Source organism: Cottoperca gobio, chromosome 7 (genome assembly GCF_900634415.1).
Source record: "Cottoperca gobio chromosome 7, fCotGob3.1, whole genome shotgun sequence".
Taxonomy (NCBI): Eukaryota; Metazoa; Chordata; class Actinopteri; order Perciformes; family Bovichtidae; genus Cottoperca; species Cottoperca gobio.
In genome coordinates, this window is record NC_041361.1 from 4983512 (window position 1) to 5006769 (window position 23258).

Consider the following 23258-nt stretch of genomic DNA (forward strand, 5'->3'; position numbering starts at 1 on the left):
TTGCGTGCGCCTTGATTAATTTAGACCTCTTTCTATGGTAATGAACACATCACTGATAAACTCTTTTTTTATCAGTTAATAATACATTTATACAAACACATAAATACTTCAAATTAAGCACTTACTATAGGCATTTATATAAACAAAGCAAAGTATAACAAAGAAACAACATAGAGTAAACCGGTTTTTCTCTTAATATATCGCTGCATTTCTTACTTGAAAACATGAAATTGAAGCTTTACTTTACTTATTCGCATTTATAAATGTAAAACTTTCAATTAAACTTAAAAGTCTAATGGGATTTAAATTCTTAAACTTCTGAGTCTTGCTGAACAGGAAACCACGAAGCATTCCGTCCGTGAGTAATTCTCGCGAGATTACGAAACAGCAAGGCAGAGAAAATGGAAGGCTGTGCTAGCTAGCTGACTAGCTGAGCAAATCCATTAATACCTGGAAACTAATCATTAATATCCAAGGTATGATTTCAGTTTTCCTCACGGTGTTCATTTAGAAGTGTGCAACATTTAACTCGTGTGTCGGCAGCGTTGGAGACAATTAGCTTCGCTGCGTGTTATAGCTGGTAGTGTAGCAGCCAGCGGCTAGCTAGCTAGCTAGCTAAGAGAACAATGTCAGGACACATCTACGATCTTCTCGGAATAAGTGTTTGCAGTGTTGCAGAACAAGGACGTTTCGTTTCTACACTTTCACAGCCCACTGAGATCTGGTAGCGACTTGACGAAGGGCTGTTGTTTCGTTTCTTGAGTGTAAATTTAGAGTACATTGACATTGTGGACTGCCCACATAATTATCACTTTTGTTAAAGAGTCATAAATGCAGCAGCTGCAGTGGAGAAGGCTGAACAGACATAACGATAGGTGAAATCATTAGACCTTAACACAACAGCAACAACTGTCAGATACATTCAACATTGGTTAGATTTAGTAAATAACCCAGTGGGACAATCTAGGATTAATATGCTAGGCCCAGCGTCGTTTTTAATTTGACCCAATTGTTTCACCTTTTTAAAATAAAAATAAAACTTTGAGTTGACTCGATTGAGTCTGGGTCTAAGCCTATAGATGTGAACATGCACTAAATTGATCAGTAGTTAAAGCAAATGTCGTTTAATACAACATCACTGCAATAAATCCTACCTTTTTATGAAGCTTATACACATCAGTATAATACAGCAGGAATTAAATTGACGCTTCTCTAAAACAAAAATGGATTATTATAACCTTTACAATGTATTGCAACTGTATTTGACCATTTTAGTTCAGTGGCCACAAATGAACTGCCAATTAAATGCATTTGTACATGTAGTAGAGGTATGAGCTTTCCATGTGGCCACGTCTGACTTCTTACACAGCAGCCGTTATTTATAATCAAGTACAATTTTCAAGAAATGCGTTTGTAGCCTATTATTGACTCATAAACTAATGTGGATGCGTTGGTGTATTTCCCTCACTAATTTATCCAGGTGCAAAGAGACAAGTGACACTTTGCACGTCCTGAAAATTAGGCTTTGGCAGCCAACTGCTCATTGCCTGCAGATTTACCTTTTTTCGTTGTCTATTCAGCCCTCATCTAACCTGCCCAATAGTTAATATTCCTTTAAGCATGTGTACTAACAAATTACATCTTCTGTGTGTTTTGATAGCTACCGATGGATGTCGGCATGGACCCAATGGAAAATATCAGCATCAACGATGATGACAATTATGGTAAAAGAGATCAATGATTCAATTTCTATGTTTGTCTTTGTGAAGCAATTTAGTGCAAAACTGGTTTACTTTTTAAAGTGCTATTTAAATGAAATATATATACTTGAAATTTAGACATAAAAGAGATTTTGGTTCTCTTTTTGTTAACCCTGTTTGTTAATGTCTTTCTATAGAGGAACAGCAGAGCCAGTCAGAAGAGGCAGGCTCGACTGTTAGGCCGACCATGTCTCAGGTTAAAAAGTCCTGGGGCTTCAGGCGCACAACCATCGCTAAAAGGGAGTTCTTCGATGAAGTCAGAGACCTAACCAACAGTCCTCCACTTGTACGCAGAGGCAGAGGTCGTCGAACCAACCAGACACCCCAGTCCACTCCAGAAACCTGTGGCACCCAGAGAGCTTCTCGTGCAACTAGGAGTGTTATAGATGAGCTTGAGTGGTCTGCCCCATCGTCACCTGTATCAGAGGAGAGCAAGCCAGTCTCCGAAGCGTCTGCAGGAGGGAGCCTTGACGCCAGCTCATGGCAAGATTGTGGGTCTGCCTTTCACACTGCTTTCTCACTGCTTGGCGGGAGCGAGGGCTTGTCAATGGAAATGTCAGATGTACTGGCAGTCCCTGACATTTTGGAATCCACTGATGCCATTGATGCACCACATCCCCACCTTATAGAAGAAACTGAGGTGCCTGATCATATTGACTCTGCTGATGAGATGGAAATCTCGCAGCCTGTTGCACCTGACAGTGTGGCAGGAGGGGAAATGGATGATGTGGTTTTGATATCTAGTCAAGAAGAGGACAGTGATGAAATGACTCTGACACAGATTAAGGAGCAGATGACAGCAAAAGGCAGACAGGGAGAAACAAGAGGTAAAGGGGGAAAAGGAAAAGCCAGAGCCAGATCCAGAGGAAGGGGAAGAGGCAGAGGAAGAGGTAGGGGAAGAGGTAGAGGACGGGGCAGAGGGAGGGGCAGGGCAGTGGCACTTCAAATAAGCATTGTTGAGGATGAGGACAACGATGATGAGCTTGTGCTTGTTAATCCTGCTGAACAGCTCCTGCAGCAGTTGCAAGAGGAGGAAAAAGATCCACACGGCCCTGCTGAAATAGAAATATCCTCTGCTAACTCTGACATCACTCTGAGTCCAACTCATCAACCAAGCTCAGACTGTATAATCATAGACACTGATTTAGACCACATTACTGATGTGACTCCCGGTCAATATGATGATGCACTAGTGGAGGAGGAAATGGTGCAGGAGAAGAAAGACGATAGAAACGTAGGAGAGTGTTCAGGCATATCAGACACAGAGGGCTCTGACTCCAATGCTCTGTACTGCATCTGTCGACAAAAGCAAGATAAAAGGTATATGCTTATTTCTGGAAGTAAGATCTCTTGGGCTTTGGAGGTTTGCATACCTCAACCATCTGTCAGTTTCACTTCCTGATCCCTGCTGTTTGCTTCTAGGTTCATGATCTGCTGTGACAGTTGCCAGGAGTGGTTTCATGGGGACTGTGTTGGTATCAGTGCGACACAGGGCCGTAAGATGGAGAGGAAAGGGCAAGAGTACATGTGCCCCCCTTGCACTATGAAGAAGCAGATCCAACTCCAACCGGATCCTCAGCCAGAGCCTGAGATGAGCTTTCCTGAATGCTTGTCACTAAGTCCTCCTTGTGATGAACAGCAGGGGCACGAGGAGCTGCAAGACCTCAAGGTTAGAATTTCATTTTTATTGCCAGTGATCTCCAGGTGGCTCATTATCCTTTGTGAATATTTGTGAATTGTAACCGTGTGTTACTCGCGGAAGTTCAAGTTTTACCCCAAGATCATTTGTGTTTATTTGCAGTAATAAGAGCGGTTCAATTTGTCTGGTTTACTACAGCAGTAAGAACCTAAAATAAAACCATTAACGACATCATGGTGCAGTTTTGTAAAATCACTGAGTTGATGCTTTGTCGGTTCCGTCCTCAAGACGACAAGCAAACAACTTTTAAAATGATTGTTTTCCGGATGGAGTTCGTATCGATCGCGGCTATGCTAACATTGTAGCTGCTCCATCAACACTCAAAATAACATCATCTAAATTGGGCATAAATATGGCAGGGAGTTTATTGTTCATACACATATCTACATGCTGTGTAACTTTAAAATGATATGAACTGTACTAATTCCTGTGTTACAGCAAATGTGGGAGACTTCATCACAGTATTATATTTGTATTGCATTAGTCATTAGCTGATTTGCATGACAAAAGTTTTATCTCGGGGTTTAAGATGAGACTCTGGTTTCAGGAGACTGTATTGGTGGTGGAGGAGGTGGAGGAGGACGCTCCTGTGATGACTGCAAAGCCTGAGCCCGAAGCTGAGATGGAGACCGGCGGCTCTCTTCCTCTGTGCATTGGACCGGAGTGCTCCAAACAAGCCCTCCCGGACTCTGTTTACTGTGGCACTGACTGCATCCTTCAGCACGCTGCCTTCACTATGAAGACTCTTTCTGTTCCTAAGGTGCCCAAGCTCAGAGGACGGCCACAGAGAAAGGCTGCCACTGCCAGACCCACCGCAACGGTAAGTCATTTCATCGTGGACACAGAGAAGTTGAGAGGATAAAGATTCCAGTCTATTTATAATATGAAGTATCTCTTTATTTTTTTGACCTGTGCAAATATTTTCATCTCAGGGTCAGAGGTCGGCTAGGATGTCAAAGAGATTAGCAGTAAAATCCGAGGAACGTGAAGAGGAGGATGTGAAGGAAGATGATGGAGGGCAGGAGGAGGCCGCATCTCCGTTAGCCTGCGACCCCAGTCTCACAGAAGCTCAGGCCACTTCCATACCATCATCTAAGTTTTACACAGCGTGTATGTACCATTCGCTACTCATACACATTTAGATCACACAGCAGTTTACACACCATGCACAAAGGGCCTCTTTTGGCATTACAGATTGTCCTTCCTCTTTGAATCGTGGCACTAAGTAACACAATCACGCACACACTTGGACGCACACATGCTCTCTCTCTGGGATGACTGATAAGTAGCAGGGGTCAGCAGTGGGTAAGTATGTACACTTTTATAGTTTCTTTGTTGTCTCTAAATGCCCCAAATGTCTTAAAACCGTCTTAGTCAGGATGCCCTTCAACGAGAAACAAACTCTTTTAAACCTGTCTCATAACTGGTTTAACTGGTTAACTGCAACACATAGCAGCTGTGTGTGGGGTAGTGCTGGGTAGGCAGGGTGCTTTACAGCGTTTTGGTACCAGTGTATTGAAACACTGCTACGATGTTCATTTCATCAGACTTTGCAAAGGTCTCATGCAAACTCAAAACTCACACTGAAGAATATCTGCTGCAAACAATCAGTCACTGAATGATGAACACGAGTTGGAAGAAGCTTAAGTTGGTAAAAAGGAAGTCGTAACACATCAACGCTTTTGGCAACCGTCTCTTATTCTGGAAACATTCCTCGTACTGTGACATAAGCTGCTGGTCTTTGACCCTATGAAGAACTCTTTATGTTGGGCAGGCTGTGTTTCTCACCATAACCCGCAGTGCAAATCAAACACATGGTGTGTTTTCATATGTTCAGCTTTAGTTAATAGTGCTCGCATACACAACGTTGTTCATTCATTTGAAACATTGAACCACAGCACATTCTTTTTAACAACTTTTTAAAGAGTTTGAAATCATTCGCTTCCATCACAGACGTGTAGACATCTAAAGACCCTTATCATAAGGTTTTTATTCCGTCCATCTGCTGTCCCAAAACTCATTTTAGATTTATAATTTGATTTGGGATTGTCCACTGCATATCTGACTAAAGGGCTTCGTCATGTGCTGGACAGATGGCACACAAAGAAAAACTTTGTAGATATTTATAATAACGGCTACAGCACTCAGCATGTCTTGCTTACAGCCACCCCCCCCCCCCCCCCCCAACCAAACCTACATTGGTATTGTAAAGTCTGCATAATGACCTCTTCAAACCAAGTGATTCATCTTTTCATACAAGCACCCCTATGTTCAAGCACCAGCGGTTTCTTCCTACATACAGCACGATTACGTCTTATGCTTCTGAGGGCAACATCTCATTTTTTTTTTTGCAGTTGCATGAAATGTTTACTAAGTAAAATGAACTGATTGCTGCACTTAATACATGAAATGGACTTCATAACAGAGACATTCCACATAACCTTTTACGACTTTCCTTGTCCCTCTGTCATGCTCAAACAACTTTCCATGTATCGGGTGAAAACCTTTACATCATGCTGCAGCCTATAGTGCCTTTTCCATCAACACAAACTGCACAAACACACTCCTGGACCAGTTGTTGCACAGACACACCAATATTGGCTGAGATATCATTTTAAATGAGTAGGGACTGGGCATCTGAGGAGGAGGAGGAGGAGGAGGAGGAGGAGGAGGAGGATTTGATTTCTTGCTGCAGAGACACAGGGGACTGGAGGATTCATCAGTGCAGATGCTAGGATGAGGTTCCACCTGGAGTTCACCGAACAGTTGATGGGAGATTTGTTGTCACTTTTCCATGAAGATGATTTGGAAGTGTCAGCTGGCCACCATCAGAAAAATGCTGCGTTCCTCCGAGCCTCTGAGAAAAGACGGCGCCCTCCTGCAAATGAAGAAAGCGTACAGTTCACCACACATGCATACAAACTCTAGAAATGACGGATAGACATCTTTTTAGTAACTGAGTGGGTATAGTGGTTGAAGAACCCTACTAGGGTCACATTTAGTAGAGAATTATACAATACAATCACAAACCTGATATTCTGAACCCCTACCCCTTTCGTTTTTGCTTCCACACACTCATGCATCCATATATCTATATTTACAAACACAGACGGCAGCAAACAACATCTGTTTTTTAAAACGACTCATTTCTGTGGTTTACCTTTCAGCAGTGACCTGGGGTCAGCGTCTTCGCCCTTTTTCCAAATAGCTTGGAATTTCATATTTGAACATGAATTTAACTTCTCTCCCACAAATACACTTGACAAACTAAAGCATACAATATATAGGCACACACAGCAGGTCTGTGTGTTGTGTTAATGAATCAGAATCGGCTTTATCGGACAAGTCTGTGTACACGTACAAGGAAGTTAACTCTTTTTTTTTAAGTTGCTCCTAATGTACTTACAAATGGTTCCAATAAACATTTACAGGAAGATGGAAACAACTAAATAATAGGTTTAAAGGTGTTAACGGCAGTCGCCTCATTTGTTAATCTCTCATTTTAGTCTGGAACATTAAAACATAGAAAACTGACATGTTTACTAAACCCCTTGCAAATAAAAGTAAGTGAAAGTTGACCCCTGTCCCCTTGAATAGGTTTGGATATAACCTGATGACAAACATAAATCACAAAACACTACAATAAAACAAATAAAAACTAAGTAAACTACTAAAAACTATTTTTTTTTTATGAGAAACCCATTTACAAAAGTTGTCCAGCTTGTTGGTAATCACCTGTTGCATCCACCTCTGCTTAACGCCTCATGGAGCCAGCAGCCTCTGAATGTGCAGCATTTCTGCAGAAGGTCCTGACCGAGCTGCTCGCCCTTTGCAGGCAGAGTTCACGCCTCCAGCTGTTGTGTTGCAGGGCGTCTCACAGGTTCGCAGTGGGGTTGAGATCAGGAGGCTAACGAGCGGTCACATTTGGCCTGGTGAACAGAGGTGTTGTCCTGATGACCGGTGGTGTCGCAGCATGTGTAGATTTGCTGCACAATGCCATCCCTGCATCACATGACATCATGGATCTCAGGAAACAAAGCGGGGTCTTTTCAGTGACCTGAACTTTAAATGATGGCTTTTTGAAGATGACAGGAGTGGATATTGCTCCTGCTGGACCTCAAAGTCATCCTCAGTGTGGATGTCAAGTTGCAAGTCTTGCTACCTCACTGTATTGCTGGTCTGAGCTTAAGTCCAATTGTGTCTTTTCCATCATGATACATAGTATACAACATTTCCACATCGCCTCCGATTACAGATTTCATTTTTATTTCTAAAGAGACTTTTGCACCTTGCCAAAACAACCTGAAATAATCCATCCAACAAAAGAGGTGACACCTCAGAATACAAACATTAACAGTTTGGTTAAAGAAGAATCATCTGTAGTGATGTAATAGTCTTGGGAACGGATGGAATTTTCTTCCACATAGTTTCATCTTTTGCTCATTCACTCAATGGACCAATAAGCAACATGTTTGCTTGCTAACACCCACGGGCTGTGGCGGTGACGTTGCCTTCAATGATGACCAGGCCTCAGTAAAAGTACATTTTAGTCTTAATGGTTTTAAGTAAATGTTTTCTTTACCATTGGGAAGCTGTGAATACTACAGTTGCAACAACGAGGCGTCATACAAGTCCAGCGACTACACATTTACTCACTCAAGATGTATCTGTGTTTCGGGTACCATTAGGGCAAGTAAGAAGGTTTCACTTTCACACATACAATAATTTGCAACATATTTGTAATTGCAGTCAGAGATAGAGCTGCAACGATTGACAGAAAAACAATAGCCGACTGTTTGGATAATCGCTTAATCGTTCAACGCATTTTTCATGCAAATTTAATGGCAGAAAATGCGTTTAGAGCCTCAAATATGGAGATTTCAACTGAATATCTTTGGGTTCTGACGAACGACATTTAAAGACATCACCTTGGACTTTTAATTAAGAAACTGGGATGGACATATTTCACTATTTTCTGACTCGTTATAGATTAAGCAAAAAATAAGCAACAGATTAATTGTTAAAGAAAATAATCATTAGTTTCTGTACTAATCAGAAATTGCCATTAAATTGCTTTTAAAGTTTGAAACTAAAAACTGAAGATCGTCAGAAACGCAACCTGCTGTGTTATTGTTGAGAAACCTCTACTTCTTGTATTTTGGTATACATCTTTGTGCCTTTTTGTTATAGATAGTAGAGAGATGCAACAACGGTCCCTGTCCAGACCTGAAGTGTTTTATCCTCCAGATTTGTTGTATATCGGCTTAAAATATTTGAACAGACAAATCTAGACATAACTTGCATTCAACTCTTCATTGACGTTGCACTATAACCACTAATGTATCAGTTTGAACCTCTCTTCTGCTCTGAACCGTCAGTGGGAGTCTCAAAGAGCCACTTCTTTCTGCTTCATTGTCTTCCCCCTCTGCCTTTTAGCTGAACTCTCAAACTTGAGTCATGTTCTGTGTCATTCAAGGACAAACACAATGAACGCCACCGTGTTTGATGTCAGTGGAAGGAACCAAGTCTTCCCATCATAGAATCATTTAAGCCAACCAACAGGCCTGTTAATTATAAACTCCCTGATTATAGAAGCCCACAAGTAGAAGGTGGCTTTTCAAACAATAAAAACTGAATAGTGCATTCACATAACGTAAACAATTTTTTACATGGGTGTAAAGGATTAGACAAAACCATCAGGGAAGGTCTGAGCAAAGCTCAAACTGATTTCACGATGACTAATCCGCTCATATGATGCTTTAATTGTTTGGTGTAAAGTCCTGTCAGGGGCCATTGGGATCAAATCTACCAATACAAAACATTTTTCATAGTGATATCACTATGAGCGAAAGCTTAAATATAACACTTTTAGTTTTGGTTTGTAGTGACACAAGTGTGAATTTATTCTTGATTTAAAACAATGTCTTCCTTAGAGTGTGGACTGTGAACACATAATGTAGTGTAACTGACGTGGGGAAGGCATGTGACTTCTGTGGATTGGTTTCAGTGTATTCAGCAGTAACACGTCACGCTGGGAGAGTAATGTATGTCTTTCACTTTGGGCCAGTGTTAAGTGTTGAAACGAGAGCTTTATGTCTGAGCTAAACAGCCTTCTATGAGAGGTGCAGCCAATAATTATTTGGCTTTAGCCAAAATCTATTTTTAGTTTCTCCTCCATTGCAGGGTTCGCTTTCCTCCTTTTAAACCTCATTTCTACTGTTTCTCCATCACATGATCTCAAAGCTTGTTTGTCCTCTGCATATTTCTGACGGTTAAATCATTTCAATACCTCAACATTTAATTGTGAAACACGAGCACCCTCTACTGGTCAAACGAATAATGTGCAACCAAAGAGAAAACACTACTGACATTCAGTGTGAGAGTTTTTGCCTCTGTATTGTTAAATGATTGTCCCCTGTCCAAATTATATATATATATTATATATATATATTTATATATATATATATTATATATATATATATTTTTTTATTATATATATATATATATATATATATATATATATATATATATATATATATATATATTTTTATATATTATTATATATATATATATTTTTATATATATATATATATATATTATTATATATAGATCTCAAATAGTACGAATTATGTAATCTAGTTTTAGTATTGTTGAATGACAATTTAACACATAGTTATGACAAAGTAGCCATGACTACAATGTTGCACCTTATTTGAAGTTATTTGAGATCCTAGAGTAGAAACCTCCACTCAATATGTCACCTTCCAGTGATATACATACACAAATACATACAGAACATATTCCCCCCTCAAAACTTGTATGTACCAACTTCTCAGCCTGACGGATAATAACGAGGGAAGTTTCAGTGCAGCATCTTGTCATGTTAGATGAGAAGGATTAATACCACTCGATGTCTGTCTGTATAGCCAGCAGTAATAGTTCTGCACATTGTCCAATGTAAAATACATTTCTGTATGAATTAAACAAAAAAGCTGTAATGTTTTAATTAGGGAGCTTTAGTGGTGCTTTTGGGCACATTGTCTTACCTTCCTTCCAGTATTTACCAGTATGATAAGTTAACCTTATCCAGGCTCCAGCTTCATGATTGCAGTAAAGACATGAGGGTTACATCAATCGTCTCATCTAACTCTCGGCAAGAGAGCTACTGAGTGCTGCAGGAATCCGTCCTTAAACCCTCAAATGAGTTAGCATTTTAGTCTCGAAGTCATTGGGATTTTTGAATGGGTTATTGGTTCGATGCCTAACATGATAGTGGTGGTCTATGGGAGTCGATCGCTCCACCACTTTGGTCCTGACCTGAAATATCTCAACACCTATTGGATGGATTACCACACATTTGTGAACAGACGTTTATGGTTCTCAGATGATGAATCCCTGATTTTTCCTCCAGTGTGACCATGAGGTTTACATTTGAGTTTTTTTAGTGAAAGGATTTGACAACTATTGGTCGTGTTTCCATGAAATCTTTACACACGTTCATGTTTCCCTCAGGATCAATGGTAATAACTTTGGTGATTCCTTAACTGTTAATCTAGTGCTGCCATGTCCAATATGGTTTATGACCGTCACAAATCCCTTCAGCCTCAGCTGTACTTTGACCATGTTAACATGCTGATGTTGAACAGATGTGCACACAGACGTCATAGCATGGTTGTAGACTCTTTAAATGTAACAGGCCATGTTGCACAACTCTGTCCAGTTGTGTTCTTTATTAGAAACGTCATTGTCAGCTAACATTTGACCTAAGTTGGGAAAGTAATAGAAATTACTGCCACTTCATGAAGTACAATTTTAGGGTAAAGACAATTTGGAGTTTTAAGCACATTTTTCATTGGCAGCACATCTCACCTGATTTTCAAACATGCAAGCAACTTTGCAAATTCATCATGTTGCTTATTTGAGGACGTTTTTTCCTTTCTGTTCATGGTTTTGATAAATGAAGTAGCAGTGTGGTCCCGTATCCTTAATATGTCACACGGGGCTGTGCTTATATTTTCTTTCCAGATGTTTCCATTTCTGCAACATATCCCAAACATCCGGGACTGAGCCTTTACATATGAAACAGGAAGCGCAATGAGATGAGCTGTGGAGAAAAGAAATCTTCTCCTATATCAGTTTGCCTGACAAACATATATATATATATATATATATATATATATATATATATATGAAGTGTGTCCATACAGTATGTTGAGCTGTATACAGGAGACCCATGGCTGCAACTACGTGCAAGTTTAATTCTGGCAAATGAAATGTGTTGAAGTGGAAAGTTTGACTTTGTGCAAAGGGAGGCATGCACACGTTGATATTAGAGTTCAGAAGTGTGTTGAGTTGTAGTTAATTTGTTAGTATCTACTGACAATCCAACTGAATTGCTATTTTGATTCAGAGGTCCGAAACCAGGCGATGTACCGACACTCATCACAAGGAAACTCATACTTTTAAATGTCAGGGGACAAGGTGAAGTGGTGAGATGTTTCCAGTTATTAGTGCTTTTTATCTCTAGCATTTGAGAAAAGGGAACTCTCAACGCGTCCAAGTTATAGACGTGACATTCTGCGAGTTATTTAAGAGTTTCCTTCTAAAAATAAGAGTACATTCCAGGAAAGAAGAAAGGTTATTGGATTTATATAACCTCTTATCCCTTCAAATCTTCTAATGTTGTTGAGAATAGAGAGAAGGGCTTTTATCCAGCTGCTCAAAATGGCTTTTTAAAGATGTATTAAAACGGGGGCGGATAAAGCCAGCAGGTGGTTGATGGAAACTCTCCGTTGTATCTCCTGGAGGTGATGGTGGTGATGGGGCGCACAGTAGTAGGTCTGACTGACAGGCAGAATCGCTGTGATGTTTTAAAGAACAGCATCTCAGGACTGATTGGCTCCAAGAAAGATCATTGTGTGGAGACATGGTGACGTCAGAGTTGTGATTTAAAGTGGCAGAGAAGATTAGAGCGAGAGGAAACGGCAGAAACGCACCCAGAGAGGAATTCAGACCAAATGTGGAGAAAATAAATCTTCCTTATTGAACTTTCAGTGAAGCTTCATCACAAATTCCCAAATTGACCAATGGCAGGGTCTAAAAAAAGGGTATCGTAACTTGAAAACACACCTACACACTGAGATAAATGCTCTTTTCTTCCTCACTTTGACACACACCATGCACAAATAAAGATTCTTCATGCTTTTACTCATAGATGCAGAAAGTGGCTCACCTGCATATTTGTTGCTTCCTTCTTTCCTTCATCCATTAGTTCATGAATTCGGTTTTCCATTTATCCGTAGTTGGACCAGTCAGTGTCCAAAGGCAGAAAGGGAAATGTCTGCAGATGATGCACTAAACCAGGATCTTTCACTTCCTGTTTAATCTATGAAAGGATTTGTCCTTGTTTCCTCTTACTACTGTTTTCTGTGGAGTGGGAACCCCACAACACAGATGTCACTGGATTTTGCCCACTGCATCTCAATAAGCCTCAACCTTGAATCATTGCATCTCATCATCTCACAACTTGGTGCTCCGATGTTAGTTATTAGTAACACTACACTTATCAGGCTCTCCCGGTGCTACACTGACTGCATTTGATCCATTAACAATCAAGGAGCCGTGATTAGAGGATGAATTTAATATGATTAACAAAGTATGACTTATTTAATGTATATGCAGTGGTGGAGGAAGTATTCAGACCCTTTACTATAAGTAAAAGTACCACACTGTAAAAAATACTGCAAGTAAACGGCTTTGAAAATGTTACTTGAGTATAATCAGGAAAATACTTAAAGTAGTAAAAGTACCTCAAACGTGTACTTGAGTAAATGCACTTAGTGGCATTCCACCGCCGTGTATATGTAGTCCTGAGAATCTCACCCGGCCAAGTTCATCTTCACTGCTGGCTCTTTCTAAAGCAGCCCTCCATCTCCCGACTATAAATCCTCAAACACTTGATCATGTGACGGATGAGGCTACCGATCCATACCACACGAGTTCTGCAGGGTTCACTGTGGTCGTCCTGCTGCACTTGCGGGTCGGCCTGTAATTCAGTTTGTCTGAGCTCCTTATTTACTCTTTATTTTTGCTTTATTTGCTCACACAAGCAACTTTGCATTGAAGATTTAGCAACCATGGATAGATGGAACCTTACACATACCAAACATATTTGTTAGTGTCTATATGGTTGATACAGCGGTATTCTCTTTTTAACTGGATGATCTGCGTGACGTGTTGGAATTTATCATCCATATAAGGCAAACGTATTGCTTTATGAACACATTAGTACATTATCTTTGTCTCTGTCTTGAGTGGGACAGACGACCAATATATCCAATATTAACATTCATATATATTTTAAGGAAAAATAAAATGTCTAAGCTGTATGATTAGTTTAAAGTAAATCGAACTATCGCTCCTATATTTAGAAACACAAAGTCGGGCACATGTGAAGTCCAGCTTTGGGTTGGATCTGCTGAGGAATTGTGTAATAAACTAATCTAACAGGAGTTAGACATTTTCTGCACATTGAGGGAGAACCCTCATTTTCAATGGTGCCGAGGTACAAACAATAAATGCAGACACAAGGAAATAGCAATAAAGGTCAAATACATATCAATATATCAATTACAACCAACAAAAAAAGCAAAACTATTTAAAAGTAATGACAGTTAAAAATGAATGAGATTAGCAAGTAAACCAGGCGTGTCAAACTCATTTTAGTTCAGGGGCCGGACCAGTAACATCACAGCATAATAACCTATAAATAACGTCAACTCCAAATGTTCTCCTTCGTTTTATTTTAAGTACATTTGGAAAATATTCAAATTTAATTGACCCTCTTTTTACAAAACATTATGAACAGCCTGAAATTTCTTAAGAATAAAAGGTGCAATTTCAACAATATTAAGCCTGTTTATTATTTACACATTAACTTACAGATCACAGTGTGTCTACAAAGGCACAACACATTTCCTCACATGTATCTAGATAGATCCTGAGGGAAATTTAGGAACAGTATTTTACTTTATGATCAAAACAATTAATTTTTACACTTTGTAAAGTCATCCCGAGGGCCGGATTGGACCCTCTGGGGGGGCCGCATGTTTGACACCCCTGAATTAAACCCTGGAATTGTCTCAGCGGGGAAGACGAGGAGGGTCCCAGAGCAATGTCAGACGCAGTCATCATAAAATATGTTGTGGAGCATGTGGAGGAAAAAACAAAACGCAGATCTTCTTTTGGCGCCTGCATGCTGAGCCATAGAGTTATATAGAAATGAGCAAGAGGCATGATTTATCAAGCGCTGGTCATTTTTGATCATCTGTTGACATGGGAAAAACGTGTTAAACTATTTCAAGTACAGGAAGTCAATTCATCTGCTTCTTGCCTTTGATTTGCCGCTTCACATATCAGTTCTAATCTTCCCTGAAACAGACAGTAGATCACATTTATCAATATGTTTCTTCCTCATATGAAGACAAATAATAAACTACTGCCATTTTTAAAGCTGCATGAAACTTGAAAAGTTGCCTGTGTGGATAGCATTCACTAGTGTGATGTGTATTCACAGGACTTTAATGATCATCATATGAGCTCTGCGTCCGTAATACAATATTCAACGCTCATATTCATATCCTCCAAAAATAGCCACTGCAGAAAAAAAGTCTTATGCCAACAGAATGTAGAAGGTTATTAGGGAGCAGGTGAATGTTGTCCTCCCAGAAAACTGCAAGAAGATAATCTTTTTAGTGATGTTTCAAAACTGAAGGCGGCTGGAGGAGACCAGGAATAGCTGCTGGTGTTCTTACCAAGACCACACACTTGAGCCGTCACTGTGGAGGTGTTGCTCCGTTCATATGGGGAGAATGAAATGAACTGCGACCCCTGAAACCCTTCACTGAGAGTTAGTCTGTCAAATGTCAACTCCAGATTCCTTACAAAGATTTTTGGTAACTTCTCGTTAAGTCAAGCATGTATTCAATGATTCAAAAACACAAGTATATTCTTTACAATAGGCAGGTTCAACCAAGCCTATTTAAGGACGAGTCTTCTCAATAAAAGATGCATAAAAGGTCACATCAATGATGTCTTGATGACCGAACAACTAGCAGTCACTTGCCAGTATCCATGTATAAACAACGCAGAACACAAAAACGTCTTTCAAACAGCAAATATGAATCAAAGGGTTTAGTGAGCAGGGACTGATTCTTATTGTATTAACTTGAACTCAGTTGTTTTAAAAAAAGAGATAAAATACTTTAAAACATTAAATTAAGATGTGAGTCAGATATATATGTATATAATAAAAAAAAAAAAAGATTTAGCGAGTGTAAATGTGTTAACTCTCAGATAACCCAGGCATTCTGCAAAGTATAGCAAGTAACAAATAATGTTCAGATCTGTAAAAAAATATATACATATGATCCAAACTCTTCCCTAACATGAAACACTGCGTACTAAAAGGACAACAGTTGTTTGGTAACATTTAGCATGTTAAACCCTCATACTTAACATACAAGGACCACTGACTCTAAGAAACAACCATCTTAACTTGTTTCTTCTTCTCAAAATGAAGTATTGGTTATGTAATTAATTATTATAATCATAATTATTTAGAAAAGTTACAGTTAATTTGCATATTGTGTAAAACAAAAATAGACCGAGCACAACAATGAAGAAGTCTGTCTCCTTCTAAATGACTGACCGAGTCCCCCGCCCCCCCTGGTAGTGTGTAATGCTTACAATTAGGACCCATGGCAAACATGAACTCAATAAATTAAATTAAATCCCCCCATCTATTAAAACTGCGTAGGCAGAATTGGGTTCTTTTGACTGTTATCCCCTCGGACCCCAATACGTTGGTATTTTTAAAAAGCTTTAATTAAAACAGAACCAGAAAACAATGATATGAAGTGATTGAAGGATATGAAGGAACAAATTGACAAAGTCAGAAAAAATTGGGAAAAACCTTTAGAAGGATAAGCGGTTACAGATAATAGATGTCATGTAGTGCTGTGTGTTAGTCCTGGTTCCTTTTTAAGTGTGAACATATTTGTTTTTATTTCTGGATAGCAGATTCGATCAATATATGTTTTTAATTTCAACTGATTTGCTTTTAATTTGCACTTGTTGGTTTATGACACAGGTAATAAATAGTTCTTAATATTCACAAAATGCCCTGCTGTTCTTTTTTTAACAGCTACAAAGGACAGTAAATGGGTAGAGGCTAACATTGAGGCTGCAACTCCTTCAAAACAACCTCCAGGGGACACCTCGGCAGATGCTGCTCCCTCCTCCCCGCCTGCCACTGAGCCAGCCCCACCACAGAGCCACCCTCAAGAAAAGGCAAAGGAGCCAATCAGCAGTGGAGTGCCTAAGCTGCAATCTGCAGAATCGCTTCCCTCGAAACCTCCCAACCCAGCAAAAACAAGTCTGTCTCCAGCCCCACAATCCCCATCCACCTCAGCTCCCAGACATCATGAAACAGGGGCTCTTATGGTCACTAAGACAACATACGTCATACCAAAGAAGCAGCCTGGACCCCAGCCTCCGTCCAGCCATGTGTCAGCCTCAACATCAGGCCAAAAGCCTTCCTTCGCTCCCACGCTGCTGAACGAAACCAGAAATCTGCTGGTGCCACCTGCACCCAGCGCTCCCTCCTCCAGACCCCCCTCTCAGCCCAATAACCAGGTCAGGCAGAGCATCCAGCGCTCCCTCACCAGCATCCTGTTCAAAAGGTGAGAACTGCTTTACATGCTGGTATGAAAGTCCTATCATTTACACATACTAAACCTGACGAAGCTGACTTGTAAATTGAAAATGAGCCCTATCAAATGTTAAAGTGATGCCAATTAGTAACGTTTCCATTGGATAACAAACAAAAAATATCTAATCTGAATATTTTTGGATTACTTAAAGCATTTTCATGAAGTATGCACATTTTAGAAGTAGTATGATCCACATGTTGTACTATATCTGTGATCTATAAACTCACAGGTATCCTCATGACATCATGAACCCCAGGAACATATTTGTGGCTTTTGCACTAAGAATTCAAATGTAAAGATTGTATCTCAATCTGTTAGAGCAGTGATGCACGACACATTTGTCGACTAACTGCCTTTTCATTTTTCAAGGGTGTGTGATTGTGAGGATTTGGAGATGTCTGAGAGTGATGTGGCCAAGCTTGTCGCGAGCATTGAGATGGAGATGTTCGATATATTTCGCAACACAGACAGCAAATATATGAACAAGTACAGAACTATAATGTTCAACCTGAAAGACCCAAAAAACAAGGTTTGTTTAAAGTTGATAAAAAAGCATTTATTTTCTGTGATCTCTGTTCTTACCATACATTTGAAAACTGACAGTCCAGATATGGGTTTTCTTTAGGGTTTGTTGTATCGGGTTGTACGTGGAGAGATCAGTCCCTTCAGACTGGCCAGGATGAGCCAGAAGGATATGCAGGCTATCAAAGCATCGGAGCCAACTGCAAAAGAAACAACAGAGGTAAAGTGTAATAGATATTTAACACAACAACCAAGGCAAAAAAAGAAATCTTGAACTTGAAGGGTCAAGCAGTGTCTTTTGTCAGAAGTAATTATCTCTTTCCATCACTTGTGTGTATCTAGGTTAAGAATGTAGCTGCTAAAGCGACAAGTTTGCTGCAGAAGCCTGAGGCAGTGAAGGTTGATTTGCCCTGTTTGAATCCCGTTAGACCGGCTAGAAGCACGGTATGTACTTGCCTCATTTTTTTTATATGGTCATTATTTTGTTGCTCTTGCTGCATAAAAACATTTCTCATGAAAGGCCATGGATGTTATGATATCTTTGTGGGTTAATTCTGTTTGTTTGTGTCTGTATAGCTTGCTTCCCAGGAACTGAAGAAAAGCCTTCCCTCTCCTGCTTTCAAGACCAGAGCAAGCCAGCCAAGCCAGTGCAGTGCTGTACCAGATATTCTCGCCTGTATGCTGAAGGACACAACATCAGAGCACAAAGCTCATCTCTTTGACCTGAAATGCAAAATATGCACAGGTGAATTAAAAATATATTTCACAATGAATGATACAATACCTAGTAAACATTTTTATTCAATGACCCTGTATTGTTACTTTTAGTTTTAGTTTTTTTTAAGATTTTAATTTCTTCCCAAAGGCCAAATACTAGCTGGGGAGGAGGAGGAACCCGCAAAGAAAAAACCCAAGACTTCTGAAACGAAAGATAAATATGAACCCTCTTGGAGAAAGTGTGCCGGAGATGACTCCCCACTGCGGGCGCCACCTGACTCACCTGACATGGATTCTCCAACATTCCTAATGGACAACTCATCCCGTCTTATCATTGACGTTCCAGCATTGACTATAGTAGAATCTCCTGCTTCCCCCGTAATGGACTCTCCAGCCTCCCCTGCTTTAGAGTCTCCAGCTTCCCCTGTCATGGAGTCCCCCGCATCCCCAACTCCAGACACTCCTAAAACTACTTCACGAAAGAGATCATACACACCAGTTGTGATCCCTGCTGTCTCCACAGTAACCATCACAAGGCGTGACCCTCGCACTGCAGCGAGCAGGTTCTCTGCTTCGTATAGTGGCGCCTCTGGTCCAAGTAACACAACCCCTAACCTATCAGTCTCTTATGCTCCTCTTAAAGAGACTATCTGCGCATCGCCCTCACCACCAGTCTCCTCGCGACCACCAACTGAAACCTTTACCTAAATCTATCTTAATGAAGCCATCTTCCTCTGCAGATCACAGACTCTATGGCACATCCTCAAGGTATTTAAATAACAAAAATAGAATTACTTTTTTTTTTTTTGTATACATTTGAGCAAAATCAGCATAATTTGATTATCTTTGTGCTGTTGTGTTTTGTGTCCCAGGACCGTAATCTCTGAATCCCCAGCTGATGGTGAGACTTCCCAGTTCTTGGCTAAGCACGAGATAGTGTGGAAAGGCTTCCTTAACATGCTCTCTGTGGCCAAGTTTGTCACCAAGGGATTTCTGGTTTCAGGAACTTCTGAAAATCTCAAAGCGGTATAGTACTGCACCATAATAACTTTTATTCTATCAAAAAGATCTACCATCGTCCACAGTTGAATTGACAAAGATTTTCCTTGTGTGTAGGACCTACCTGATACCATACAAATCGGAGGACGAATCCTGCCTCAAACAGTGTGGGACTATGTTGCTAAACTAAAAACCTCTGTTACAAAGGCAAGCAGTAGATTTTGTATTTATTTCTGTGTCTTGTACAATAGCATTGCAAATCTATAAATGTCTACTTTTTTTTGTTTTTTGCTTATTAGGAGTTATGTGTGATCCGGTTTCACCCTGCAACAGAGGAGGAAGAGGTGGCCTATGTCTCCCTGTTTTCCTATTTCAGCAGCAGAGGTCGTTATGGCGTGGTCGCCAATGGCAGCCGTTCCATCAAAGATGTATACCTTGTCCCACTCAGTGCAAAGGAATCGATCCCATCCATACTACAACCTCTTGATGGACCAGGTGGGATAATGCACTAAAGCTTATAGTCTTGTATGATAAACATGTGCATTATTGGGCTAGGTCAAACATGTATGTCAACACCTCCAATCCCCAAGAATACCAGATATATTCAGGCTTAAATATAGCCCCAAATTAAACTTTCTCCTGTTTGTGAACAGAATGTGGGTAAACAAGAGAAGAATCATAGAAATGTTATCCCCAGTAAACCTCCATTGCTTAGTTCCTTCTCTTATAATAACCAACTTTTTTTATACATTGCCAAAATGTGATTATTATGCCAATATGTTGTGGATCACTGAAAATATTACAAAAGTAAAGATTTCTTTTAAACTTGCAAACTGTTATAAGCTTTGATCAAATGTCAATTTTTGCCTCCAAAAATAAGTAAAAAATATTGAACCAAAACATGTTTGAATTAAATCTAAATATTGAATGTGCACTTTATGCTTTTAAAACAAGCTTTTGTATTAAAATGGAGATTATTTAATAATAATATATATATATTTTTACAAACTGTATTCTATGAGCATATTGTATTGATTATTTAATGTTCAATTGTTGTTTCTTTTATTTCACCTTTTTTTTGGTGTCAGATCAGCCTGTAAAACATTTGTCATTTTAATGTTTTGTGTTTCTGAGTTTTACGTAATTATTGACAAATCAATTAATGGTCCCAGCCCTCATGAAAAGTCCTGCACCAACACCTACATTGTCAGTCAAGCATTTAGAAAAATTGGAATAATGGGGAGACAATTGTCAATAATTTAGACTTGTTCTAATAATTTATTTATTTCACAGGGTTTGAAAAAAACAGGCCAAATCTTCTTCTGGGTCTGGCAGTCATCCAGAAGACAAAACGTCCAGGAAGCTTGCCTCAGGAAATTGAAGAGAAGAGACCCAAAGTTCATATGTCCAAAGATCCTATGTGGATCCCAAAACCCCCAGTCCTCTATGGTTCTGACAAATTGGAGATATTCCAACCCTACGATCCTGAGACTCCTGCTAGCACCACCCCTCCTGGATCCCCACCTTGCCCTGAGTCACCATCAGACTCCTGCTCTTCTGGCTCAGTTACCATACCATCTTGTTTTTCTTCCATTAGAACAAACCCTCCTGTTTCTACCTCAGCCGCTGTTGCTGCAACTAAGTCCACCTCTAATAGCATCTCTGACAAGAATCCCACAACTGCATCCAGTAATAAGACACCGCTGCAGAAAATCTTAAAGAGTTTGTTTGGTAATAAGCAAACTGACTCTGGGGTCTCTTCTGACGGACGTTCTAAAACAACAACAGTTCGTGTGGAGAAGGTCCCAGTGTTTTCTCAGGTATCCGGATCAATGGTGGATCCCATTGTCCAACAGTATGGACAGAAATCCAAAGTAAAAAAAATAGTAGAAGAAGAAGAACAACAAAATGACTTTGATCGACCATATGACCCAGAAGAGGAGTATGATCCAGCAATGGGATATGGAGTGGTTGCTCCTCAGAACATGGAAAAAATGAAGGCAGATGGCCCTGCAATATCAGGCTTTGTAGACGACGATGTGGCCTATGATCCAGAGGACGAGACTATCTTTGCAGATATGCAAAGTGATATTGTTGTGACAAAGCCCCCTGTCCCAACTCCAACGTCAGATCCTCCATCATGCCCAACCCCAATTTCTACCCAGATTGTAACGCCAACTCCCACCTCCACTCCCGTGCAGTCCTCTTCCCAGCTGGAGTAATGCAGAACATTCTGACAGGCACTGTGGTTGTCTCAGCTGCAACAATAACTGAACAACAACGGATGCTTGAAGAGCTCAATAAGCAGATTGAAGAGCAAAAACGGCAGCTGAAGGAGCAGGAAGAGGCACTACGTCAACAGAAAGAGGCCGTGGGTATTTTTATGGCTCACTTTTCTGTTTCTGATTCCCTGATGTCTCCCCCACAAAAATATTTGCCTCTCAGTCAACTGTCAGAATCAACAGACAAGACCAGCAACCTTACAGAGACTGTAGTCAGTTCAAATGTGGATTCACAAACTCTTAAACTAGAAGACACAACTGCCATACCTAATTTAGAAAATGACGCAGATACTGTTACTGAGCAAGATGAAACACAGGCTGATATTAAGGAAAGTGAAAAGTACTCATCTGCAGGCGAGATTGAAGATTCTGATGTAGCTTATGATCCTGAGGACGAATCACTTTTTAATGAAATTCAAGATGATGTATTTCAAGGAGGCAGTACCCGTGATTCATCTTTGTCTAGAGCAGGGCATAGTTCCTGCTGCAAGGGCACTCCTCTGAATCCCTACCACAGCAGAAAGCGAAGGCTATCCCCAAAGAGGCGGAGTCATCATGAAAGGGGCCACCATGGAAGTCCTTCTAAAAGATCACAGCGGCGTTCTCCTTCACATTCCCGGAGACATAGAGATAAGGATAGACACAGAAGAAGTGAAAGGGACAGATCAAGGCATAGAGTTAGAGACCAGTCTGAACGCCAAGGTCGCCACCGTAAAGAGCATACCCCACGCCAACATTCTCATGGGCGTAGAAGATCCCCATCATCTCCTGGAAAAAAAGATTTTGGATCCCTTTCACCAAAACAGCTCAGAGGACCTTCCCCTCAAATCCTTGGGAAATCAAAGCCTTTAACTGTTCTATGTAATGCTCCAGACTCTTCAGACTCTGTTGTTGGACAATTTATAGAGAGTAACACATCATCATTTACCTCGGTTACTATTAAAAATGACCCTGATGGACATCAGCTAAGGAGTAATCTTGTTGAGAGTGTTGATAAAGACTTTTCTTCCTGTTCACATGAACCTCTTCACAATGTGAAACTTGAGACTTCAGAACCACAAAACTCCCAGGAGCTTCAAAAAACTTCTGTTAGTGGCCATGACGACAAAGATAGTGGTTCATCTACACAGGTGAATAAACCCTCTCAACAGGAAACTATGTTTACAAACAAATTTGAAAGTACAGTTCCTCTACGAGAAATTGATCCGCCCATTCGAGATTCTCCTCAGAGCCCTGATCCAGAGCCACAGTTTCTGAAACCTAGCAGCATAGAAAAGAGTGACTCTGTTAAGATTGAGGAAATCAGAAATCCTGAGATGCATACCAGTGTCTCAATGCCACACGTTAAAGTTGAAAATAATTGTCTGCCTATTGGTGGTCAAGCAACAATGTCCAATATACTGTGGCCAACTGTTGGCGTTCCAATATCAAATGTTAGTAATATGGATTTTAGAATCCTAAATCTACAGGGCCCAGATGTCAAAGATAAGGGTATGATTGAGGCAGA

At 40.2% G+C, this 23258-nt stretch overlaps 1 protein-coding gene across 1 annotated transcript; it reads left to right on the top strand.

Moving 5' to 3' along the window:
• The first annotated feature begins 340 nt into the window (after positions 1-340).
• On the top strand, positions 341-21719 carry si:ch73-181d5.4 (death-inducer obliterator 1). Its single transcript, XM_029435905.1, has 17 exons — positions 341-476; positions 1661-1724; positions 1898-2650; positions 2770-3080; positions 3183-3429; positions 4007-4279; positions 4392-4569; positions 16664-17201; positions 17601-17760; positions 17857-17973; positions 18096-18197; positions 18330-18498; positions 18619-19168; positions 19343-19496; positions 19587-19676; positions 19769-19964; positions 20763-21719. Exons 4-17 carry the CDS (start codon positions 2965-2967, stop codon positions 21689-21691), a joined length of 3819 nt encoding a protein of 1272 aa, XP_029291765.1. The 5' UTR covers positions 341-476; positions 1661-1724; positions 1898-2650; positions 2770-2964; the 3' UTR covers positions 21692-21719.
• Positions 21720-23258: the final 1539 nt, after the last annotated feature.